Source organism: Tupaia chinensis, unplaced genomic scaffold (genome assembly GCF_000334495.1).
Source record: "Tupaia chinensis unplaced genomic scaffold, TupChi_1.0 Scaffold000215_1, whole genome shotgun sequence".
NCBI classification, from domain to species: Eukaryota; Metazoa; Chordata; class Mammalia; order Scandentia; family Tupaiidae; genus Tupaia; species Tupaia belangeri.
In genome coordinates this window covers 4801122-4828463 of record NW_006159690.1, presented here as the reverse complement: position 1 = coordinate 4828463, position 27342 = coordinate 4801122, and the positions used below count along the sequence as shown (strand labels likewise).

Genomic DNA, 27342 nt, shown 5'->3' with positions numbered 1-27342 from the left:
TTCCTGTCCCTGCCACGTCCACCCAAATGTGATTTTTGCCTTCATAAGCCCCCTTCTGCCAACACTTGGGGCTCCAGAGTCTTTGAGAGACATGAGTCCTCCTGTAGTCGCCAGCTTTATCAATAAAGTACTCCTGCAATTCGGCTATGTCTCGATGTCTTCTTATTTCTCACTGATTTGAATACAACACTGGAAGACTGGCCCAATCCTTCCCCACATTCGGAGGAGAAAACAAACTGGCCAATCAGGATTAGTCTCCTGGGTTTCAGGGAGAACGGAGGAACGTAAAACCTTTTCACATGCACTAAATACAGTATTTTTTAAAAATCTGAGATACTGGGGCTGGACCCCTATCCTGATGTTTACGAGAGCCAGATGACACCCGACTACCATGTAGTCCAAGTCCTGACTGCGAAGACTTCCAAACACCCAGTGTGTGCATGCCTACCCCAGCTCCTGACAGGACAGAGAAGTGGAGAAGGGATTGCAGCACGACCGCATCCCATTGAAGGGTGCAGGTGTCCTAGCAAATTTTTAAAAATCTTTTTTGCCTGAAATACTGCAATTATATTTGCAACTCAATGAACAATGCAAATAAAGCATTCTACTGCTATGAAATTCCTCCGATAGTCTGACCAATTTTTTCTCCCCAGACTTGGGGGTGGGAGGAGTGCAAAAATGCTTACGTTAAAAAGAATAAAGTACTAACATGTGCTATGACATGGACAAGCCTCAATGATGTTATGCTAAGTGAAAGCTGTCAAATGCAAAAGACTTTATAGTGCATGATTCCGTTTATATGAAATGTCCAGACCAGGTAAATCCAGAGATAGAAATTAGACCAGCGGTTGTTAGGGCTAGGTACAAGGGGAAAGGAGTCCATACAAATGGTGTGGGATTAAGAGTAGTGATGGCCACACAACTTATGAATACACAAACTAAACACTGAATTTCACTTTTCCAGATTTGTGGTACTAAATGATAGCTCAGTTTTGGTTTTGTTTTTGTTTTTGTTTTTTCTTCCCGTTTTGCTATAGAGCATGTGCACTTGCTGGAGAGTGACAGAGAGAGAAAATGAGAAATCACTTCCCAGGGGGATGGCCACACTTCTTTTGCATTCGTCTCTCGGGATTTGGGGCATGCACACACACATGCCCAGCAGGTTTCATACCCATGTGCCCAGCATGTTTTCAAGCCGCTGGGTTGGGAACTTGAACTGCACACTCAGCCATGTAGCATCTGCCACCTTAACCTCCATGGCCCCTTCTGGCCTGACTTATATTATAAAAGAAGGAAATAAGGAAAAAGAAGAGAGGAAGGAAGGAAGGAAGAAAAAGGAGATGTTGAGGGGAGGAGAAGGAAGAGAGAAAGTTAATTGTACTTTATCTACTACATCACTTATTTACCCTGAAATTGTCTGCTCTGACAAGTTAAAAGTTGAGTTTGGGACCAACCCCATACCTCAGGGATTAAGTGCTTCACAGAGGAAGCCAGAGCCCACATGGCAGACCACATTTCAATTCTCAGCCCTAGTGGCTTGAGAAACAAACCTGATTCATGTACACATGTCCAAGATTCTGACAGAATGGAGAACTGAAGGGGAAAACGACTGTGGCTCTGGCATGACCAGGCCCTGCTGGGGGGTGCTTTTGTTTCTCTCTCTCTCATTTTCTCATACACACACACAAATGCAACCTCTGGCATTCAAAGCAAAGCAAAGAGCTTGAGTAGTATAAATTTCTAAATCTTTTTAAAAAGTGAAAACCCAGTTATTATTATGAACTATCATGAATATAGCAGTATTTTACACATACTAAAAATAAGCGTTGAGCAGTCATGTTGAGTAAAAAGAAGAAAATATGGTCTCAACTAGGTGTATATATGGACATATAAGGATATTCTCCAAAAGAGAAGACACTCAAACTTTAACAGCAATTGTTTCTAAAGAATAGGACAATGGAGGGACCAGCAGATGGCATAATGGCTACGTCGCTGGACTCCCACGTAGTTGACTGCAGTTCAAGTCGCGGACCCGGTGGCTTAAACTCATGCTGGGTGCGTGTGCGTGCGTGCCCAAGATCCCGAGAGGAGAATGGAGGAGAAGGGATTGGAAAGTGGCCATTCCCCTGGGGGTGATTTCTCACTTTCTGTCTCTCTGTCTCTTTTTCTGGTGAGCGCACATGCCCTATAGCAAAAACCTCTAAAAAAAAAAAAGAAGAAGAAGAAGAATAGGACAATGGATGTTGTTGTACAGATTTTCTCTTTTCATACTTTCCTCTTGAGGGCATCTATACTTTCATTTATGTTATACTGAGTGTGTACCACATGTCAGACATTTTTCTACATGCTCTTTATGTATTACTTACAACCTCAGAACAACCCTGTGTGTTAGGTATTATTATCTCCATTTTGAAAATGAGGACACTGAGGCTCAGATAAGTTAAGGATCTTGTTTACCTGGTTACGTTTAAGAGAAGAAATCTGAATGTAGCTGTCCTTTACTTTCTATTGACCTTCCTTCTGTTTCTTTCTTTCCTCTCTCCATCTCACAGCATGCATTGAGGGCCTCTAGGGTGCCACAACTTCATCTAGTAATTAAAAATCTGGGAAGTGACATGAAAGGAAAAACACGGGATGCCCTGGAAGTGTGCTGTGGGGCATGCCTTGAAGAGGAGACCTGGAGTCACAGACAGCCTTGTAGAGAAAGGTCTACTGGAAAGAGCGGTGGAACAGAGCCAGGCACACAGGAGGGCAAATATTAGGTTGTCAGAAGAGTCATGACGTGTTTTTCTGTACAAAAATGCATCATGACTTTCCAGAGGACTCAATACATTCCAGGTAGAGGAACAGCATGTTAGAAACTCAAACTCTAGCCCAGAGGAAGTAGAATGAACCTAAGATGACTTACTGGCGATGCTGAGCTATGCATGTGTGCATGTATGTGTGTGTGTGTACATCTGTATGTGTGAGCCCGTCTGTATCTGTGTATATACATATTTAGATGAACATTTCAATATGTTGATTATAACACTAACTATAACATTAGCACATTATTTATCATTGTTAACATGTTACTATTAATATTTGTTTATTAAAATATTTAACATGTATGCTTCAATACTTAAGTTCTAGATTCCCAAACCTGTTTAGAAATACTCCAACTCTATTCTGAGTAGGCCAGTCCCTCAGCAGTAAGAGGGAGAAAGTGAGACAGTTCCCACTGGTTCTTCCTTCTTAGCCCACTTCTCAATGAATCAAGTCCCCTTCTCTGCAGCTGCCTGTCTCGAGGGCCCTCTCCTTTAACACAGGTCCCCAGATTTTCCCATTTTTCTCACAGCAGCAGGAGTCACAGCTGGGATCATTTTCTGCATACCACCCCCAGCCCTCAACTTGGAAAAAGTATTCTAAATTTAAACCACACAGCAGAAAACTAAAAATGGCTTAGAAAGAGGAACAAGCGAACCTTGTGCGGGCGCTTGTTAGATTTCACAGGCACAAATTCCCCTTTGATCTAAGAATATGTGGTCAAATGATTCTGAGGTGAAAAAACAACCATCTTCAAGTTCACATGAGATTAAAGTGTGTTTTTAAATGGCCAGGAAAGAGGATGGAGGAGGGCAGAAAAAGAGAAGGGAGTGAGCCGCTGACTCATGCAAGATGCGTGTGGGGTTCTGAGAACGGATCCAGCTCTGATGTTAGTGCAGGCTGCATTTTCCTCACCCTTTTACTGATCAACAATCGGAAAAGTAAGACAGGACAAGAAGTCGGAAGGCCTCAGTGCCCATCCCTGTGAGGAGACCTTCTCCCAACCTCCAGTTAATTTCCCTTTTCCAAGTTTCAGTTTCCTCATCCATACAAAGGAAGAAACTAAGTTGATCAATGGGTCTCAAACGGTTTTTCCTTGCATTATTTTTTATTTAACATAAAAAGATTGATTCATTTTTGTGGCCAGTGGCACAGTAAATATGACACTCTGCAAGGCTGCCTCACAAGGGAAGGTTCTTAGTTTGGGTTCAAAGACTTTCCTGAGTATGCTGGGCACATGCATGCCCATGATCTGGAGCTTGCTTAGGCTGGGAGTGGATCATGGCATCAAGACCCTGTTGGCATGCTATCTGTCTCTCTCATGGAAGAAATAAATAAATAGGGACCAGCAGTTGGTATAATGGCTATGTCGCTGGACTCCCACATAGTCAACCACAATTCAAGTCCCAGACCCAATGGCTTAAACTCATGCTGGGTCTTGTGCGTGTGTGCCCAAGATCCCAAGAGGAGAATGAAGAAGAAGGGATTGCGACATGGCCATCCCCCCCCCGGGGGGGGTGATTTCTCACTTTCTGTCTCTTCCCGTTTCTTTGGAAGACCCCACCCGCCTTATAGAAAAACCCTCCCAAAAAAAAAAAAGAAAAAAAATTTTTAAGTTAGTTCTCTCTTACTTTTTATCATAGTGTCAAAGACAGACTGGAAAGTGAACAAATCATGTGTTCGATTCACAAACTATAGTCAAACCATTGCATTTATCACTCTGTAACCCTTTAGCTCTGTATTACACATTAGCAAAGATATTTACCGCCCTGACCAATCCCATTAACACTTATTGGAGAAGGAAGAAGAGCCAAGCATGTAAGTGCCCAAAACGAAATCAGCAAATGAACTGAGCTTGCATTTAAGAGGCTTAGCACATGGGCAGTGACATGAAACTCGTGGCAACAAGTAGCACTAACCATCACCCTGTGTCCTGGAAAGAATGTTGGGGAAAATGCCTATTCAGCTCTGGTAAAATTTTGAAGCAAGCTTTCTCAAAGTTTTTGTAACACGGTCATGCAAATTATTTTGTAAACGTTAGAAATATTGATCTAAGAGGTGAGAATTGGCCAATTCCAAATTCTAAAGCCACAGGTGTATTAAGCATTTGGGTGGAGGACCAGACTCAGAAAAATGAAAACATCTTTTAGCATACAGATATTCTAAAATAAATCTGTACGCATGTCAAAGAAAATATGGAAAAATAGGCTGTCGAGGTTTTAGTAAGAGTAACTAGAAATCAAGAAATCAACTGCACAGTTCCTTCTCCTCCATTCTCCTCTCAGGATCTTGGGTATGCATGCACACGCGCCCGGCATGAGTTTAAGCAACCGGGTCTGGAATTCGAACCGCGATCGACTATGTGAGAGTCCAGCGACATAGCCATTACGCTAACGGCTGGTCCCATTCACAGCATCTTCATACTCAATGTTGAACATCTAACCAAAAAATGCCAGGCATACCCAAAAAAAAGGACCAAGAAGAAAACCAGAAACTCACAAATGACCCATACATGGGAGTTATTAAACTTGACTTTTAAAATAACAGAGGACAAGATGGAGACTATTTTTGTGAAGAATCTAAAAAATTCTACTGAAAAACATGAAATGAAATTAAGAAATTAACAGTTTGGATAACAGAATAGACACAGCAAAGAAAGATAGGGAGCTCTCAGAAAGGCCAGCCCAAAATAACCAAACTGTAAAAGAAAGAAAAAGACTTAGAGTACAGAAAATAAGATAATGGATATATGGAATAGTGTAACAAGTACTAACATAAAATTAATTGGAATTCCAGAAAGAGAGAAGACAAAGGAGCAACACAGTATTTTAAGAGAGAAATATCAAACCACACATATTCTAGAAGGACTGAAAATCCCAAGCAGGGTAAATGCCTCGCCCACTAGTGTCTCTGGTGAGCACACGTGCCCTGATGCAAATTCAAAAAATAACCATAAATGATTTTTTTTATTTTAGAAAGAATTCTGCATATCTACTGATTGGCAAAATTAACCATTCACAGATCACAAAAACAGAATATTATTTTCTAGCAGATATGCACTACAAAAGACACTAAAAGGAGTTTTTTATGAAGGAAAACGTCCCAGAAGTAACACAAATTCAGGAAGAAAGGAAAAGCAATAAATAGCATAAATATATAGATAATTCTAAATGAATACTGATTCTACAAAACAATAATATCGTTGTCTTGTGGAGGTTTAAATATATTAATTATAAGAATAACCCAAAGGACAGAAGTTATGGGGTGAGGGAGGGTGAAAACAGGGTAAATGGAGTTCTAAGATCCAAGATCCTAACATGATTGAGAAAAAGTAGCATTGAGGTAAATGAGACCTGCCAATATAGAAAACAGAAATATCAGTATCATGAACAAAAACTAGGTCAATACCACAAAATCTAGATATTTAAAAAATTGTAAGAGGATATATAGAAAATCTTAAGTAAATAAATTTGAAAATCCAAATGCAATAGAAAAATTCATAGAAAGACATAACTTATTGAAACACACAAAAAATAAAAAATCTGAATAGTTCTACATCTATTAAAACAAGTGAATCTATATGTAAAAGCCTTCCAATAACCAAATTTCCAGACCCAAATGGATTTGCCAGTGAAATTTCCAGTCATTAAAAAAAAAAAAAATGCCAATCTTACAAAGCTTTCCCGAGGAACAGAAAAACAAGAAAGACCACCTAATTCATTTTATAAAGTAAGCATGTCCTTGATGCCAAAACCTGGCAGACACAACAAAAGAAAACTCAGGCTAATCTCTTTCATGAATAAAGGTACTCCTCAAAAAAAATTCACAAGTCAAATATAGCTATAGATATATCTATCTATCTATCTATCTATCTATCTATCTATATATATATATATATATATAGGATAACATATGACAATCAAGTTGAGTTTATTCACAAAACACAAAGTTGGTTTAACACTCAAAAAATCAATGTATTTGGGCCAGCAGGTGGCACTGTGGTTAAGGTTCTGGACTCCCACATGACCAACTACAGTTCAAGTCACAGACCTGATGGCTTGCTTTCTCACTTTACCTCTCTCTCTCTCTTTCTCTCTCTCTCTCTCTCTCTCTCTCTCTCTGGTGAATGCACATACCCTGTAACAAATTTTTAAAAAATAATAAAAATAATAATAAATAACTCTTAAGAAAATCTATGTATTTTACCATAGTAACAGAATAAAAAAGAGCAATCATGATCAACACAATAAAGGAAAATATTTGGTAAAACTCAACACTGATGCGTAATCACTTAGCATGCTAGGAATAAAAGATAACTTTATTAATCTGATTTTTAAAAGTATCTATGTAAATTCCATATCAAATATTGTACTTATTGGGACCAGCAGTTAGCGTAATGGCTATGTCGTTGGACTCCCACGTAGTCGACCGCAGTTTGCGTCCTGGACCCGGTGGCTTAAAACTTACGCCGGGCATGTGTGCATGCGTGCGCAAGATCCAGAGAGGAGAATGGAGGAAAATGGACTGCGGCGTGACTATCCCCACTGGGGGGTGATTTCTCGCTTTCTGTCTCTCTGTCTCTCTCTCTGTCTGGCGAGCGCACGTGCCCTATAGCAAAAACCTCTCCACACACACACACACAAAAAAAATTGTACTTATTGTTGAAAAATGGATAGCTTTTCCCCTGAGATCAAGAACCAGAAAAGGCCACTCACTATCACCACTTCTATCCAGCATTCTTAAGAGAGACCCTAGCTAGTCAATAAGACAACAGGGAAAAGGTAAGAAGATTGGAAAGGACGAAAGAAAACTGTCATTATTCACAGAAAACGAACAGTCCACGTACTAAACCCCCTCAAATAAAAAACCCGTTAAAATTAGTAAGTGACCTCAAATAAGGTCAACATATAAAAATCAATTATCTTTCTACTAGCATATTATATATTCTACTCATAAATCCAAGAAAATAAAAATTTTAAGAGCCAGTTACAGTAGCACAAAAAAAAAAGACCAGAGCCATATATTTTTAGATTTAAACCCTTATATCCCAGTATCTCTGTCCTTTAAACCTTTAAAGAAGGTAGTTTATGCTCAGCTCAGTCCCATTGTGATAAACTGTTCTAATCTTTTTTAAAACAGTCAGAAAAACTGAATCGAATATAAAATTTCTGAAAGTCTTAAGGTTGACCTGGAATTATTTTAAAACATTAAGGGGTCAGGACCAGCAGATGGCGCTATGATTACATAGCTGGACTCCCACATAGTCGAGGGCAGTTCCAGCCCTGGACCCACTGGCTTAAAACTTTCAAGTCCTGGATCCATTGGCTTAAAACTCACACTGAGCGTGTGTGTGTGTGTTTGCCCAAAATTCTGAGAGGGGAATGGAGGAGGGATTGCAGTGTGGCCATCCCCACTGGGGGGTGATTCTCACTTTCTGTCTCTGTCTCTCCAGCCAGCGCATGTGACCCATAGCAAAAATCTCTCTTAAAATAAATCAATAAATAAGGGATCATAATCAAGTCACTGTGTAAACTCTAAGTAACACAAATATATATCTAAATATAAAAATAGTTTTATTTTCATGTTCAGTATCTCAAGATGAAATTCAAAAGTAAAACAACACAAAATTAACCAAAATATATATATATATATATTTCAAGTGTAAATAGAAAATAGAAGTGAAATAAATTATTTATAATAAAACAACATGTATTTCAACATGTAAGTGTTCAAGCAGGACTAGCTTAGAAGACATAATGAAGCAGTCAGATACTTGCACCTGTTACAGATTGAATGAGACCCGGCTATTCTTAGTATCTCAAACACAATCACTGTTGCTTTGGATAAGTGATTTTCTGAACAAAATTAAGGCTAATCTTACTTAGATGTACACATCATTTTTAATCCTGGAAATTTCAGTGTATATGTAAAATGAACTTATGTTCTAGGCTCAGAATAGAAGAGAGTTTTCACCTACTTCTTTTTTTGGTTTTGTTTTGTTTTAAATTTAATTATTTCTTCTATGAGAGAAACAAAGAGAAAGACAGCTATTTCCGACACAATCCTCCTGCCACAATCTACCCCCAGCCTCAGTCAGCCAGATCACTGGTAACCATGACCAGGCAGGGGCCCCATCCACAATCCAGGTCCTTTCCTCCATGAGCCCCGCTGTGCCGTAGCTGCACCACTGTCCTGCTCCTCTCTCTCTCTGTCTTCAGACAAACATTTGAAGCTGCGCAGGACAATTCAAAATTAGCACAGGCTAATAGTTATTGAAAGAACAGTCCAGAACGCAGCAGGACATGGAGCATTTCTGGTTTCTGCCCACAAATACTACTAGAGCCCAGCAATCCTGTGACAATAAAAAACCACACTTGCAAATGTCTGGTGTGTCCTCCAGGAGGCAGTACCACGCCCACTGAGAATCAATGGATAGACAAGACTCTACTCCCAGCTTTACCACATACTAGGCCTGAAACCCACTTGGCTCCAACACTGGCAATGCTCAAATCCTAGTTCTACCACATAAAATATTATGCATAACTTTGCTCACAAAATGTCATGCTTTGTTACTTTGAAATAAAATCTAGAAAAATAACAGAAACACTTGAAAGAGGAAAGCTATTCTCTCGCCTCTTATATACAAAATATCTACCCCAGTTTTTAAATTCTTCACTCTTATTCTCCACTTCTAAGACCTCGTTGCATAAAATATTCCGAGAACTTACTAAGAGGGAAATTTGGAACTAAACTTAGAGTTGTAACATGTTTTCCAAATAAACACAACCTAAGAAATTAGTCAAAAGTCATCATTTCTCTCTTTATTTTTTTTAAAGAGGTTTTTGCCTTAGAGTGTGTGCACTCACTAGAGAGACAAGCACAGTGAGAGGGAAAGTGAGAAATCACCCCCCAGGGAGGATGGCCACTTCTTGATCCCTTCTCCTCCATTCTCCTCCCCGAATCTTTGGTGCACAGATAGATATGCCCCATGTGAGTTTCAAGCCCCCAGGTCAGGGACTCTAATCATAGAGCCATGTGGGGGTCCAGTGACATAACCACTATGCCATCTGCGGGCCCCCCCCCAAACTCATTTCTTAAGGTTCACATTTCCCTTTAATAAACTCAAATCATAAATGATATTGACAATTTTATTAGAAACTGTAATTTTACCTTGCTATTTGTTTTTAAGCCCTTGCTTACATGCAAAAGGTATTTTCTAGAATCTTATTTAATTTGATTGTTATTTTTTAAGTTGACATGGGGCACATGCGCTCACCAGAGAGAAAGAGAGAGTGAGAAAACAAGCTGCCATGTCAGGGACTCAGCCTGGGTTGACGGTGTGGGAGACCAACGCCTCAACCACCACGCCACCTACTGGCCCCCATGTGAAATGTTTTGAAGGTAAAATGAATTTGAGTCTGGGCTCTGCCACTTACTAGCTCTCTCCCTGTACACAACTCTTAATTCATTTCTTTACATGTAAAATACCACCTACCCTGCAATGTTGTGACAATACATAAAGCACCTCATGGAGAGCTTTTCACATACTAGTTGTTCATTAAATAGGAGCTATGGTTGTTATTAGTATAATTAGCAGTCATGTTTACCAATGTCTGCTTATTAACTCATTCAACTATTTTCTTTTGAGTTGCCACATAAATAATTTTTCTTCCCTGGTGAGCAAAACATTTTTTTAGATCTGCCGGGTAAATGTTATACCTAGTTTTATATTTAAAACCTCACTAGACTATCTTAAAAGAAGACATACTAGAGACAGGGAAAAAAGAAAAGTAGTTATTAATCCACAATTAAACATATATGGAATGCCAGCCTCATGATGGTAGCTTATTAAAAAAATCACTTACGACTCACCCATATCTTGATCATGTATTTTCCAAACAACCTCTTTTTGTGTTACCTGGCTCTCTTTTTTAGTCTTTACAGAGAAAATTGACTTCTGAACAATTTATCCCATCTTAATAGTTCTTCGGGGCTCCTTTTCAGCATAAAGACGAATATTTAGTGTTTTTATGTTTCATAGGCCACCAACTGGTACTTTGGTACCCACAAATAGCTCTCATGATCTGGTTACTATGGTCACACCTTCTCCTCAAGCCTTTCTCTCTCTCTCTCTCTCTCTCTCTCTCTCACACACACACACACACACACACACACTCATCACCTAACATCACACTCTCAGTTGGTCTTTGTCAACACATATCCCAGTCCTTAAAGAGCCTTTTTATCTCAAAGTAATTGGCTCTTTTTTAGGGGGCGGGGGGGGGGGGGGCATGCACTCGCCAGAAAGGCAGAGACAGACAGAAAGAAAGAAAGAAATCACCCCCCAAGGGGATGGCCATGCCACAGTCCCTTCTCTTCCATTCTCTTCTTGCCCTCCCCACAAGGGCACACACACACACACACACACACACACACACACACACATGCCCTAAATGAATTTAAGCTGCCAGGTCCAGGACTAGAACCGCAGTCAACTACATGGAAATCCAGCAATGTAACCATTACGCCATCTGCTGGTCCATCAAAGTAACTGGCTTTTAAAAAGCTTAGGACAACCTTAGAAATACAACTTATAACCTGTCTGTGGTCTTAGACCCCCTTTGAAAATCCGAGGAAAACTACTGACTTTCTCCTCTTTCTCTCTCTATTCACACACACACACACAAAATTTACAAAGCTCATGGAAAATGGAATTAGAGTACAAGTTTATTTTGGTACAAAAATGTTTGAAATCCACACATAATTTTTCATAAGCATTTTCTGTAAACTTTTTGGAGACCCCTCAGGTGTATATGTGTGTACAGATTTATATAAGTATACACAGATAACATAAAACTGCATTTCAGATTCCTTGAAAACCAAATTAATAATCTATGATAAATTTCAGTATTCCTCAAACTTTTTTCACTAGAACTCTCAGTAAAAAATAGATGTGACCTCAGAATACAGCCCATACCTACATACGTAAACATAAATACCTAAAACAGAAGTTTCAGGAAATTTCTATTTAACATGTTGCTTAAGACTCATTACTATTGTTTAACCACCTATAATCAGAAAAACAATCATCTAGTCTAACATCTCTCCATTTTAGAAATAAAGACTAAGAGCCAAAGAAAGGGTCTTGTCCTGAGGACACTAATGAGTTACTTTTTACTGAACAAGCCACAACCTAACTATCCAGCCTCTCAAACCATGGCTCTTTCCAACACAAAGTGAAGGGAAAACTGTGGATGGGGACTCTTTTCCAAAGAGGCTGGGGATTTGAAGCTTAAAACATGCTGATACATTGAGAAATGGGAGTGCTCCCATTCCAAACAATGGTGAATATTAACCTCAGTCTAAACCTCCAATTCAGCAGCTTTAACTTTTTCTAAATCATGTCCATGGCCTAGCATGACTTGGCAAATAAACATTTTTTTTTTCTTTCCAGAAATCCTTTCTCCAATCACTGACAACAACCTAAGAAAAGTCAATTTCAAGTAATACTTGGATTTCACACACACAGGTATGATTTGTCCCTAAGAGGCTGACTTAGGGGAAAAAAAAAAAAAAAAGAATAGATCTTCTTCCCTCTTACCAGGCCTACGTGTAGCTCTTTTCTTCCCCATTAAGGCTACTTAATGAAAATTTAAACATCGAAACCACAGAGATCAATACGTGGGTGTGAACCATCCAGAGTCTGTGAGATGTTAACACCACCAACCCCAGACACCCCAGCCCCTTTCACCGCCTCTACTATAGACACTGGGATTGTTAAGCCCCTTTATTACAAACAGTTCCCTGACTCAAATCCCGGTCTCCCCACTGGCATCGGGTTGTGTCCGAGATTTTTCTTTTTTAAACGGGGGCAGACAGATAACATTGTCCATCACAAGATGGAAACGGTGAAACTAGCAAAAGAGGACGGCAGCTTCCGGGAGATCGCACTGAAGGCTCGGGCTCCAGGTCGCTGCACCGAACACCCAAACAACTTAACTCCGGTGCCCGGCGGGCCGCGAAGCAGCAGCGTGCAGCCTGCCAGGGGCGCTGCGGGCCGGCCTCCACCCGAGCGGGTACCCAAGTCGCCAGCCCAAGGGCAAAGCGCTGTGGCCTCCTTAAACCCCAGCTCGCGCGGGGACAGAGTGGGGTGCAAACTACCGCGCAGCAGCTCCCAGGCGGGCACACAGAAATGAAATCTCGTGGAAAGAAAAGGCAGGGCGGGCTGGCAAACCCTAAAATTAGCGCTCCGGAAGCAGGGGCAGGAGGTGGCGTCCTCCGGCCGCGCGGCCACCGGAGAGCTTTCCCTGAGGCGCTGAGTCCCAGATCACGACCAACGCATTAGGAAGGAAAGGCTCCTTCTGGGAATTGGGATCCGGGAACACGTGTAGCCTCCGGAGACCTAGGGGTCTAGCGCTCCTCCCCAAACTGCGGCAGAAAATTTAAGGAGACTGGGAATTTAAAACCCCAGAATCCTCGAGAATCGCTGCGGTGCAACTTAAAATTTGGCTGGCTCCATTTCAGGAAGCCCTTTCCTGAGCTGTCATTTAAGCCGTTTTTCTCTTCCCCCATCTCTCGGACAGAATGAGTGGTTCGTCGTTGGGTGGCTGGGGGGTGGGGGTGGGAATCAGGGATGTGGTGGGTGGAGGCCCGCTTAATGGGGGGAGGCGGCATCTATCCGAGTATTTTTCCTGCAAGATAAACAGTCCTGAAGGTCAGCGGTGGCTCAACCACTGGGCCTCCCTGAAACGATGCATGTCCTAAGGGATTCTCCATCCACGTTCATCTTGCAAACCCAAACTGTTAAAGTTCCAGATATTTCAAATATCCCCATCCCAATAACCCACTGACAACACACAGATTAATTATTAACTATTTTGAACAACCCCCCCCCAAATAAAATGATCAAAATTTTGAGAGGTATTCTAAGGAACTCCTGAAGTGCAGATATGTTATTCAGCCAAGATTCAATGAAGAATGCAAAAAATAGTTATATTTAGTACTATAAAAATGGAAAACTGAATGACAACATTTGGAAAACAGAGGCCAGTCTTTTTAAAAAGTCATCATACTTATTATATAATCAGAATGTTAAAATAATATCTGCACGGTCATTTCAACTCAGCCATTCACACAAACGAACCGGGTCTGTGAAGTGACATCTCATCTCCAGCATCTTTTAGCCTCCCCTCTGCAGGCAGCCCCCTTACCTTTATTTTCAGAATCTTTCATTCTCTGCTTCCTCCCTCTGCTGCAAATGAGCAGGTAAGTCTGGCTGATTCTGCAACCGCGACTTTTGATTTGTCATTCACAGACAGCCAATGGTCTCTGGGGCGAAGTCTCTCAACGGAGGAGCACCCGGGTGATGATCATTGCATGCAAGTCGGTGTGCGGGGTTATAATTTTGCTTATGCTGGAGCGGAAAGGATGGGGATGAAGGCAGACGTAAACACAAATTCCAAAACGTGGCATGGAACAGGATCTGGAGCCTAGGTCTGCCTTGCCTTTCCTCAGGGCAGGAAACGACTGCTTTGCGCTTCCTTGTCTTTGCAGAGATTTGGTTCAAGCTGAACAGGAAATGTCTGTGCCATGTGCCCTGCTTATTTTCAAAGGGTAACCTCGATTTTGGAGGAGGATTAAGAGTCCTGTGCTTTGTTTCTTCTTCCATATTCATTCATTCATGCATGCAACAAACCTTTATTTTACCTCTCTATGGATGGGGCTAGGTAAGTGCTGGACATACAATAGTGTACAGGACCAAACCCCAGTCCTCGGGCGGCTCATAGGCGGTTGCGGTACACAGACATACAGTGCGACTCAGTGGCTCATGGCTGCTGCACGCACACAGGTGAGTGACCCCATTTCACCCAGGTGTAAGCTGCTGTGCACCAGGACTCAAGTGATTCCTTATGAACCACAAAGTGGCTGAGCCAGGAGATGGATGCAAGGAAACCAAACCATCAGACTCTCTGCTGAAGAGTGAGGGAGATTCAAGCCAACCTTACAGTCACTCAGTTCAAGCCTGCTTTGAATCGTTACACAGTTCTGATCCATGTATGCATTCCTTAAATCATTTATGTAACAAATGTTTATTTATCCCAGGCACTGTTCTACCAGACAGAGTTTCAGAGTATAGAAAACAGACCAGGTCCCTGCTCTTGTGATTGTTACATTCTGGAGGGAGGATTCGGACAAGCAATAAATAAACATACAATAAACAGGAGTAAATATAAATATAATAAATAGCTCTATAGCCTAGTGGTTAAGGAAGCTGGATCTCTTTTGGCCAAATGTGACTTGAATCCTGGCCCTAGCAGCTTGGAAAACATTCCAGGAGCATGTGAATACATTCCTAAATGACAGAAAGGAGAAATGGAGAAGAGATTACTGTGTAACCAAACCCCACTAGAAGGCGATCTCTCTCTCTCTTTCTCTCTCCCCACCCCCCGCCCAGTCCCTGTTCTCTTTCTCTCTTTCTCCATTTCTCTCTGGCAAGCACATACACCCTCTGGCAATTAAAGAACAAAGAAATTGTTGTTTAAGTTCTGCACATGTCCAACCTCCTCTGCTCCGTGTGCTCCATGGGCATGCACTGACAGGTGGTGTTTATTCCACATTTCACAGATTGTAAACTGATATCCAGAAAGATGAACTATCCCAATCCAGCACCTAACTAAATTGGAAGAAAAGTAACCAAAGAAATATCTACTGTTGGTCTCCTCCCCATAAATTACTGGGTTAAATGCAGAATTGATGTGGATATTTTGCTGGACTAGGGATTGAGATAAGACTATTGAATACATATCTGTACCATTTACGGAGTGGGGTCGAGCAGATGACTTAAACGTTCGGCATCAGTTTCCTCATCTATAAGGTGGGCTAATCATACCCATCCTCGTGCGCTGAGCTGTACAGCAGACGATCAAAAGAGAAAACTGATACAGTGCTTTGTGAACTAAGCACAGAAATGTAAGGTGTAATTACCAACTCTTGGGCACATTCAGGAAGACTGTCAGTGTTTCACCTGCTCATTATTGTAGCCTAAGAGTCAGATATGGTTCGAGAATGAAAGCTTTCATGACCACGAGGGGTCTTTCTTGCCATGATTTCAAGACACACTGAAGTTAGAGGAAATTTTTAAGAACACTCGTCCCCCCTTAACTGTGAAAGATAATACATACTATGCTTTTTATCCAGACATACCTGTGATAAAGTTGAATTTATAAATTAGGCACAGGAAGATCAACAATGGTAGCAAAGAGTGAAACAGAATCACTATAAGGATATACTGTAATAGAAGTTATGTGAATGTGGTCTCTCCTTCTTTCTCTCAGGTTAAATGATTGTACCATAATGTACTCAACTATTTCAGACTGAGATTAACTGTGGGTAACATGAAAAGTAAAACCACAGGTAAGGAGGGACCACCACATTTGTTCGCGTTCTCATCTTTCCTTGTTAGTGACTAACTTAGACCAATAAAGAAAAGCTCTTCGTTATTTTTTACTGGCCAGCAAATGAGCCACTGACCCATAAACCACATCAAAGTTAACAGGCATCGCTCTCTCCCAAGACCAAGTCCAGGACACTCAAAACATGCCCCATAGGAACACTTTTGGAGGCTAAGAGGGGGAGGGATTAGAAGGTGAGAAGCACAGTCCACGCACTCTTTTCACAGACGAAAATTCATTGTGCCAGGCACTGCTCGGAGCACTAGAGTGACACTGTGCTGAACAACACATTCTCTGTCTTCAGGCTCTGTGGTCTCGGGTTCAGAGGCTCCCACAGGTATGAATGTTGGTTTAATGAATGTGGCAAGGGTTCGAACACTAGAGCAAGGCCTCCACAGCAGAAGAGGAGAGGTTCCGACGCGGGTTCTGTCACTACTAGTCCCTGGTGAGCTAGGACAGGTTCTCATTTCCTGATCTGTAAGATGAAGTTAATGATCTACCTCCTAGGGCTGGGTGAGACTCCAATGAGTTAAAGTATGAGGTGCGTGACACCAAGCCTGACACACAATGAGTTAAAGTATGAGGTGCATGACACCAAGCCTGACACATAAAGTAAGGGCTCCATAAACGCTGTAAGATGAAAATTAGTACTTTGTGACCTGGGTCAAGTTTACCTCTCAGAGCCTCAGTTTCCTCATAAAACACAGAAAATAATAACTAGTTGGTAGGGTTATTGGGAGAATTACGCATCGGAAAAAATATATATAAACTCCCTGGTATAAAAGAGTAGCTACGACCAACAAGCTTCACTTCAGGCCCTTTTAAATCAAGCAGGCTCACGGGATAGGGTGGGCAGGGGGAACTAAGGCTAGGAGTAGTCGGGAAGTAGAAGGGAAGGAAAGTTGCCGTTTATAGGAAAAAGAAATTACTTTTTCAAAAGCATGATCAATTCTAGGAGTATCTGCATTTTACCATGCACTGTATTTTGAACAGTTTCAAACATACAAAAACATTGGAAGAACTGCACAGTGAAGCCCCTAGCCAAGTACATTCTGTGTATTTGCTTCATCAAATTTGCCCATCTCTCTATCTACCTTTAATTGGTAATTTTTTTCTTAAAAATTAAGTTGAGGGGGTCCGGCAGGTGGTATGATAGTTAGTGTGCTGGAATCCCACATGGTCGACCGCAGTTCAAGTTTCTCACTTCCTGCCCCCCACCTCTCTCTCTCTCTGGTCAAATTTTAAAAATGATAATAATAGGGCCAGCAGGTGGCATGGTGGATAAAGGCGCTGGACTCCCACATGGCTGACTGTGGTTCAAGTACCAGACCTGGTGGCTTGCTTTCTCACTTTCTCTCTCTCTCTCTGTCTCTCTCTGATCAAAATGGAAAATAATAATGATAATAAATGAAGTCAAATAAAATAATTCTTAAAAATAAAAATATTTAAAGATTATAAGTAAAATTAAATAAAAATAATTTTTTAAAAAATCAAGCTAAAACCAGTTTGAAGACTTCAACAAATAAAAAGAGCCTTTACTTTCCTGACTGACAGGATAGCTACAGAAGCCTCAGACTTCCTGATTTGTTATGTGAATGTGGTTCAGAGCAGGACAGGAGGAACTCTCAGAAATCTTCCCTGCTCCACAGCAAACCTCAGGTTAAATTCAGGGGAGGGGCAAGGACAGATTCCACGTTGGAGCTTTCTACGACAATGACCGTCTTGTCTCTGTCAGACCCGAGCTTTACACTGGTACCAAGAACCACTGCAAACAACCACTAATCAGAATGACACTGTCTCAGTAACTGGGTCCAGGGAATGCTTCAGGCGTCTCCATTGGCCACGAAGTCCCTTCGTGATTCTGCACATCCTTGTCTTCTTAGATGCCATTTTCTGAGTCACCAGACTGGTGAGTCATGCCCAGTAAGCGAGGCCATCTTGAAGGCAAAACTGAGCAGAATTTTCAAGAACAATGAGTGAGACCCTGAACTGAAAAGGAATAGGCTTTTGATTGTCCTAGCAAAGCAAAAATGAAAGGACAGAAACACAGCTGTTATATTGTAAATTAAACATCCCAGCTGCAAATTTTACTCTGAAGAAAAACTGAGCAAACTGTTAAAACTAAACAAAAATATTTTACGTTGCTCAGGCACTTTTTTTTTTCTTTGTTTTTTTTTTTTTAGGTTTCTTTTTTGTTTGTTTGTTTGTTCTTTTTTTTTTTTTTTTTTTTTTTTTTTAGGTTTTTGCCATAGGGCAGTATGCTCACGGGAGAGAGCTGGAGAGAGGGAAAGGGAGAAATCACCCCCCAGAGGAGATGGCCACACCACAAGCCCCTCTCCTCCATTTTCTTCTTGGGATTTTGGGCACAAGTGCACACACACACAGTGTGGTTTTCAAGCCTCCGGGTGCAAGACTCCAACCACAGTCAGCCATATGGGAGTCTAACACCTTTAACGCCATACCACCAGCTGGTCCCTCCTTTGGCACTTTTAAAGCATTAGGGAATAGGTAAAGAGAGCCTCAGAAAATATGTCCCAAATTAGGCAAGCCAAAGGATCTCTCAGCAATTTGTCTGGGGCCTTTTCTAAAATGGGGACTGAGGTGGGGATTCACTGTACCCCCAAGCGCAGTCTTCCTCCATCCATCTTAGCCTCTGATGCCCAGAGCACCCAAGTGGCCATAAAAGAGGTGAGACAGAGAAAGAAAACTTGCTGACTTGGGTGGGGATGGAGCTGTCTAAGTAGGGCTAAGTGCAGAGGATGGCAGCCTGACTCTATGAAGTGCTGAATCAATTCCTCCCAAGCCAAGCCTCCAGGCAAGGGGAGGGAAATCGATAACATGGAGGACCTACCGCTTCCAAACCAACTTTCTTATCATTGTGATACATCTATTGATCATTTATTTGCTAAGTGTTGTCTTTAATACAGGGCCTCTCACAGCAGACTACCTGGGTTTAAATCCCGATTTACCTGCGTGACTTTGGAAATGTTACTCAACCTCTCTCTGCTCTGGTTTTCTTATTTGTAAAACAGAAATTATAAAACAGGGTGATTGTAAGAATGAAATTTTAAAAAAGAAACATAGAAAACATGAACTGTTTAAGATAGTGTCTGGCCTACAGGAAGCAGTGCACACATTAACTCCTGCTGTGCCCATTTTTTTAAATGATAAAAATGAGGCAGAGAGGGAACAGCAGTTAGTGTAATGGCTATGTCACTGGACTCCCAAGTAGTCGACTGTGGTTCGAGTCCCAGATCCCGTTGTCTTAAACTTACGCCGGGTGCATGTGCGTGCGTGTCCAAGATTCCAAGAGGAGAATGGAGGAGAAGGGATTGCGGCGTGGCCATCCCCCCTGGGGGGTGATTTCTCGCTTTCTGTCTCTCTGTCTGGCGAGCATACGCACCCTATAGCAAAAACCTCTTCAAAAAAAAAAAAAAATGAGGCAGAGAGAGGCAAAGTGACATGCCAGTGGACACACAACTAAAAAGTAGTAAAACCAGTGTACTCCATGGCAGCTACTTCTCACAACAACCCTGCGAGGGAGGCCATGTCACCTATCATCCTCTTTTCGCTGGGGAGAGCCTGAATGTCCAGCAGGGACATGGTAACTTACTCAGGTCACAAGTAGGTAAATGGGAGAGCTGAGATGCAAACCCGCATTTGCTGGCTTTAAAGCTCTTGCTCATCCCACACTAGTCAGTGGTTCTCAAACATTGGCATGCGTCAGAATTACTATAGGGCTCCTTAAAACACAGATTTTTGGGGGGCCACAGATGATGTAGTGGTTAAGGTGCTGGACTCCCACATGGCCAATTGCAGTTCGAGATCTGGACACAGAGGCTTAAAACTCACAACAGGTGCTTGTGTGTGTGCCCAAAATCCAGAAAGGAAAATGGAGGAGAAAGAATTGCAGCGTGGCTGTCCCTCCTTCAGGAGGGTGATTTCTTGCTTTCTGTCTCTCTGTCTCTCTCGACCCTATAGCAAAAATCTCTCTCTCAAAAAAAAAAAAAATTTTTTTCTTTAGGCCCCATTCTGGAGTTTTTAATTTAGTAGCTCTGAGACGAGGACAAGAATTCACATTTGTAACAAGTTTCCACAATGTTGATGTGCTGGTTTAGAGAAAACGCTTGAAGAACCATTGTGCTATAATTGCACACATACACAGAACAGGTAGTAAGAGAACAGATAGGGCCTAAAGACTGGCAAAGTGCTGGTTACGTTCTAGGGCCTAACTAATATATCAAGCATTTATATAGCTCTCTCAATATTTATGACTTCATTGGATCTTTCTAAGATCCTTGGAAATCGGCTAGGTAGGAATCACTACCAGCATTCAATGTGATTTGTTTTTAGGAGTAAGTGTCTAGAAAATAGCAGTGAGGAACTAAACCACCAATCACCTAACAAGTATTGTGTCCTCTGCTCTCAGTAAGCTGTCCTGGAAAGCACTATCTCTTGATGGAGCCTGATTCTTATTTCAACCTGTATCTTCTCAGGTCTCAGCTGTGTCTCCACAGCTCAGGAAAGGGCTCCTTGTCTCCCAAGGGTTTAGGAGGAGATCATTTCTGGTCATAGAAACTCAGGGTCAATTTTTGTACCATAATATTAAGGGCAAGAGCGATCCACTGGTCAGAGGATATTTCCATCATCCCTTTTCTGTAAACCAAATGCCTTGATATTTGACTAAAATACAGATCTCTGAAAAGCCTGGAAGCATTTGGAGGGTTCATTTTTAGGTAGCACAAGCTCATTCATATTCTCATTTAGAATTACCTGCACAGTTAGATACATTTTTAAATGTTGCTCGGACATCTAAACCAACAAATAATTGGTTTAAATAATACGGGATATCCAGAATTCTTAAAGAACTTCTGGAAATAAATAAGAAAAAGACAAACCACCAATTGAAAAAAATGAGAAAAAGACATCAACGGGCATTTCACAGAGGTTCACACAAAAATACCCAATATCCACGTGAAAAGATGCTCAACTTCATTATCCACCAAGAAAAATCAATATAAAACAATCATACAGTACCACTTCACAACCATCAAATGGTAAGCATTAAAAAGTCTAACTGGGGGACCAGCAGTTGGCATAATGATTATGTCACTAGACTCCCATGTAGTTGACTGCAGTTCGAGTCTGGGACACAGCGGCTTAAAACTCATGCCAGGCACATGTGTGTGCGTCCGTGCGTGCATGCCCAAAATCCCAAGAGGAGAATGGAGGAGAAGGGAGTGCAGCATGGCCATCCTTCCTGGGGCCGAGGGTGATTTCTCACTTTCTGTCTCTCTGTCTCTCTCTGTCTCTCTGTCTCTCTCTGTCTCTCTGGCAAGCACCTATGCCTTATAGCAAAAATCTCTCTTAAAAAAAAAAAAAAAAAGAATAAAAAAAAGGTCTGACAGGACCAGCTGGTGGTGGTGGCGCATGGTAACACTGGCTCACTGGGTAGACATTCCAGGACCTCCCTGAGCACGCCATGATCCAGACTAGCTAAGACTGAGGTGGATCATGCTATGGAAATCCCATTTGGAGTCTCTCTTCCTCTCTCTTTTTCTCTGGCAAGCACCTATTCCTTATAGCAAAAAACTCTCTTAAAAAAAAAAAAAAAAAGAATAAAAAATAGGTCTGACAGGACCAGCTGGTGGTGGTGGCGCATGGTAACACTGGCTCACTGGGTAGACATTCCAGGACCTCCCTGAGCACGCCATGATCCAGACTAGCTAAGACTGAGGTGGATCATGCTATGGAAATCCCATTTGGAGTCTCTCTTCCTCTCTCTTTTTCTCTCTTCTTTCTCTCTCCCTTTTCCCTCTCCCTTCCCACCCCACATGAAAGAAAAACGTCTGACAATACTCATTCAGTATAGAATCAAAAGTCTTACACGCTGTGTAGGAACTAAACTAATGTAAATCTATGGAGGACAATCTATGGAGGACAACTTGGCAAATTTTATTTATATATATATATATAAAGCTCCAGAGTGTGCATGTACTCGCCTAAGAGAAATAGAGAAAGAGGAAGAAGGAGACAGCAAACCCCAATAGAATGTGGCTGCATCATAACCCATCTCTTCCATTTCTCAATCCTATTGGGATGTGGGACAAGCATGCACATGTGCCTGGCATGTTTTTTCAAGCCACTGGGGTTGGAATTCACACCACCATCTACCATGGGGGATCTATCTTCCCTCAACCACTAAGTTTCAGGACCAGCCCATTAATAATCTTTCAAAATTTAAAAAGTGTATGCCTCTTCACTCAGTAATTCTCCTTCTAAGTATTTATAGTTATAATCAAGATTGTTTAGAGTATAAATTTTGGACTCATTTTCTTTGGAGATGTATATGAGTAGAAGGATTTATTCATTCCAAACGTATTTATGGAACTCCTGCTATGTTGAGGACACAGTGTGAGGATAAGAAGATGCCAGTCTGGCTGCAGTGGCACAAGTGGTAGGATGTTGCTGAATGTTGCTGAAGCCACATGAGAGGCCCGGGTTCAGATTCTATACTGGCCTGAAGACACCAGACACAGCAGTGAGCCCCCAAGCCTGACTGGCTGGGAAGCTGGGATGGAAGGATCCTGGCAAGGCAAAAGTGCCGACCTCTGTTCTATCTATCTATCTATCCATCTATCTCTTTAAAAAAATTCATAAACTTAATTTTTATAAAGAAAAGAAAAGATGCCAGGGGTCCCTAGAAACTCTGCTACTTCTCACCTCCATCCTCCTGATGGAAATTACAAAGGGCTAAGGAGAAAGGTTGCTCCTGTGGAAGACCTCTTGGATGGCCCCGAAGGGTTAGTAGCCCTAAAGGAGCCTCCAGCTGTGTTCTTTTACCATGGCTCATTGAATTTTCCATCACCATGACTAACCATATTTGAAGTGTGATCATATGAACGAAGATCAGGACTAACATTAATAATAAAATAACAACCAGCCCATGGGAGCCTCTGTGTGCCTGGAACACATTTAATCAGCACAGTAACATAAGGGCATAGGAATTATCCCCATTCTGCAGATGATATATAACTGGGTTGAGAAAGATGAACTGCCCTGACCAAGATCAAACAGCTCATGAGTGTGCCTTGCATTAGCTGCAGATTCAAGTCAGAGCCTCTCTGATGTCAAAGCACGTAATTCTAGGCCTGGCCACAGCGGTGCAGGCAGTAGGGCACTATTGTATATTAGAGCCACATGGGAGGCCCAGTTCAGGGCCTGGTTTGACCTGAACATGCCTGCATGGGTGTCTGTGCTCCTGGCTGGTTGGGATGTTAGGGAGAGGATCCAGTGTGGTAATAACAGAGGTCTCCATTTTTCTTTCTCAATAAATAAATAAACTTTTTTAAAAAGCACTTATGAAAAATAATATAGAAGTTCCTCAAAAAACTAAAAACAGAGGTTCATTTGATCCAGCAATCCCACTACTAGGCATGTATCCAAAAGAAAGGAGCTCAGTATGTCATAAAGGTATCAGCACCCAATGTTCATTATAGCGCTATTCACCAAAGTCAAGACATGGAGTCAACCTATGTGCCCAACCAATGAATGTATAAAGAAAGAGTGGGGGTGGGGGTGGTGCGTGTGTGTGTGTAATGGAATACTATTCAGTCATTAAAAAGGATGAGATCCTATCATTTGACATTAAATGGGCAATCCTGGAGGAGATTATGTAAAGTGGAATAAGCCAGACACCGAAAGAGGAATACCACATTTTCCCTCATATGTGGAAATATATAAAGATAAGAAGTAAATTTTAAAAACCTCACGAAGGTGAAGAGATGAAGAGTGACTATTAGAAGCTGGAAAATTTGGGGGTTGGAAGCAGAGAGATGTTGACTAATAGAATCGAAGTTGTAGACAGCTAGGAGGAACAATTTCTAATATTACGAAATACAGTGGGAGTGATCTGGCAGTTGATGTGGCTGGATGTCACAGGATTGACCACATGGTTCAAGTCCCAGACAGAGGATTGAGAAAGACGGTGGGCATGTGTGCATGCCCAAAACCCCAAAACCAGGGAAAGATGAAGGAAAGAAATGGTGATATGACCATTCTCCATGGGTGGTGCTTTCTCCTCTCCTCTTTCTCTCTCTGGTAAGTGCATGTGTTCTCCAACCAAAAAAATATATTATTTAAATATAGTAGAGAGAATATAAATGGCCACCACTTGCTATGTATCTCAAAGTAACTTAAAGGGAGGATTTTAAATGTTTCCAACACAAATAAGGACGAATGGTTGAGCGAACTATTAGGTCGTCAGGAAAGTCATGACGTATTTTTCTGTATTTTTCTATGTAAAATGCGTCATGCCTTTCCTGACAACCCAATAGTATACTAATAGTCATTGATATACTAATTAAGTTATTATGCATTGTATTCTTGAACCAAAAGAAAAAAATCACATTATATGTACATTTTTTTGTTCTAGAAAGCACTAGCAGGCTGGCCCCACGGCTTGCTGGTTGGGAGAGCTGGATCCTACATGGCCAACTGTGCAGCTGGAGTCCCAGCCTAACAGCTTGAAGGACATGTCCAGCTCATGTGTGTGCATGCCCTAAATCCCGAGGGGATGGAGAAATGGAGGAGAATTCACTTTGGCATGACCAAGCCCTACTGAGGAGTGCCTTCTTCTTCCCCCTCCGCCACTGTCTCTGGTGAGCCAATGTGCTCTCTGGCGGGGGAAAAAAAAAAAAAAAAAAAAAGCCATTAGATTCTAGGAATGTCCCTGCATGGCAGTGGTTAAGCACTGTAATTCGGTATTCGGATCCCACATGGTTGGCCGGTTCAAGTCCCAAACCCCAGCTTGAAAAACAAGCCAGGTATTTATGTGTAAGTGTCCAGAATTGTGATGCAAAGGAGAAATGGAGGAAGAAGGATTGCAGTGTGATCACATCCTACTTAGGGTTGCTTTCTCTCTCCTCTCTCCTCTTTCCTCTCTCCTCTCTCTCTCTTGGCTACAAAGTGAGTGCATGTGCCATAGAGAGACAGAGAGAGGGAGAGGAGAAGTGTGAAATCAACCCCAGAGGGGATAGTCACACCATAATCCCTTTTCCTCTCAAGATTTTGGGCACACATGCACTTGCACCTGGAGTGTGTTTTTCAAGTCACTGGGTCCAGAACTCAAACCATGCAGTCAGCCATGGGGGACCAGCACCTCAACCACCACACCCTCTGCTGGTCCATGTCCTCTCTTTCTCTGGCAATATTAAAAAATAAAATAAAGGGACCAGCAGATGGCATAATGGCTACATCACTGGACTCCTATATAGTCGACAGTTCAAGTCCTGGACCCAGTAGCTTAAAACTCACACCGGACGCATGTGCATACATGCCCAAGATCCAAAAAGGAGAATGAAGGAGAAGGAATTGTGGCATGAGCCATCCCCCCCTTCAGGGGTTATTTCTCGCTTTCTGTCTCTCTAGCTCTCTCTGTCTCTCTGGAGAGCACAAGGGTCCTAAAAATGTCTTTATTTTATGAGAGAGCAAAAATCTCTCCCTTAAAAATTAATTAATTAAATTAAGAGGTATTTTGATCCTAGATGTGACACTGACATCATCCTAAGAAAATCAAGTTGCTTTTAATAATTAAAGTAAAATTGGGATATAGAGTTCTACCACCTGATATTTATTCATTTTACTTCTCCCCTACGTGAGTATAGATATTGGAACATTCTGTGTGTGTGAGTGTGTGTGTGTGAGTGAGTGTGTGTGTGAGTGAGTGGAAGCAGTGGGAACTCTAAGAATCAGAGAAGCGAAGAGGAGGGGATGGTGGTTTCTGCTGTATAGACTTGGTTTTAAAAATCGTAAAACTGGAACACTTATTTTAACTCAGGTTATAGCAATTCAGCCCTGTGGGGGAATTAACCCAACCCAAGGCAATCTCCATGTATTCCTTTTTTTTTTAAGAGGTTCTTACTTTTTAGGGTGCATGTGCTCACCAGAGAGAAACAGAGTCTGTGAGAGGGAAACTGGAATCACCCCCTGCAGCCATACCCCAACCCCTTCTTCATCTTCCTCCCAGGATTTTGGCACACACACATCCCCAGTATGATTTTCAAGCCACTGGGTCTGGGACTCGAACCACAGTTGACCATGTGGAAGTCCAGAGACGTAACCATTATGCCATCTGATGGCCCCTATGTATTCCTCTTTCATAAACATCCACACAATAGCTGGTGTAAGACTATGCATGTATATTAAATATCACTCACAGAAAACTTGTTGCAATCTCAATCTCATTCATGCTAAAGAAAAGGGGCAGTCAACCTTTAGACAGAAGAGACAGAACTGTCTGGGTGTGTTACTGAAAGTAGGAACACATACTTTGAAAGCCGGCTCGAGGACAATGCCAAGTGGCAGAATCTCCCGAACTACTACCAGAAAAGCCTGATTCTAATCATAAATATCTGAAAGATAACTATTGCTGCTCTTTACCAAATTTATTTTCATATTGCTAACTATGGGCTAACACGTTACTATATGAACTCATTTAATGCATTAATTTATTTCGTCTTTAAAACAACTGGGGTAGGAGAGGAGAGGGATTCTACCATGACAGGGCCCTTCTGCCCTGGATCAGGTCGGCCATTTTAGAAACAGATGCATGTCAGCCTCTCAGAACAAGGATCCTCAGATGATGGAAGCAGCCGAAAAGGACAAGCTAGGACACACACACGTGCACATGCACACACGCACACACAGGGATTGCCAAAGCACCAAGGCCGCACTTAGCCTGGTGAGAGACGCACAGATGAAGTGGATGAAAAAGTGGGAGCTATCATCCCAGATAAGGGTGATAAATGCCCTGGGGGTGAAGTGTAGTCAAGGAGAGGTTACAGGTGGCAGGAACTCCAGGGAAGGCTTCACGGAGAAGACAGCCAGTGCGCTCCTCTTTCCAAACGGGTCGGAGTCAGCCAGGCAGAGCGATGAGGGCATGGCTATTGCAGGTGGAGAGAAGCCCTGAGCCAGCACATCAGGTCGCTGCCCTGCTCAGAGCACTTCGGCGGCTTCCCAGCTCACTTCGATAAAAATCCCAACGCCTCCTCTGGGCCTTACTCCCGAGCCCGCATCCCCCTCTTTC

The 27342-nt window shown here is 42.0% G+C and overlaps 1 protein-coding gene across 4 annotated transcripts in view; it reads right to left on the bottom strand.

Moving 5' to 3' along the window:
* The window catches only part of DNAJC6 (DnaJ heat shock protein family (Hsp40) member C6), a 184729-nt gene that overhangs the window by 150910 nt on the left and 6477 nt on the right, over nucleotides 1–27342 (bottom strand). The window contains exon 1 of one of the 4 annotated variants that reach the window (XM_006147540.3): nucleotides 14016–14308. The exons of 2 other annotated variants lie outside the window; for them this stretch is intronic. In XM_006147540.3, coding sequence (XP_006147602.1) covers nucleotides 14016–14037 — 22 coding nt within the window. In that variant the 5' untranslated portion in view covers nucleotides 14038–14308. Of the gene's footprint in view, nucleotides 1–14015; nucleotides 14309–27342 lie in introns of those variants that run through there. One more of the 4 variants, XM_006147538.3, reaches the window with a different exon arrangement.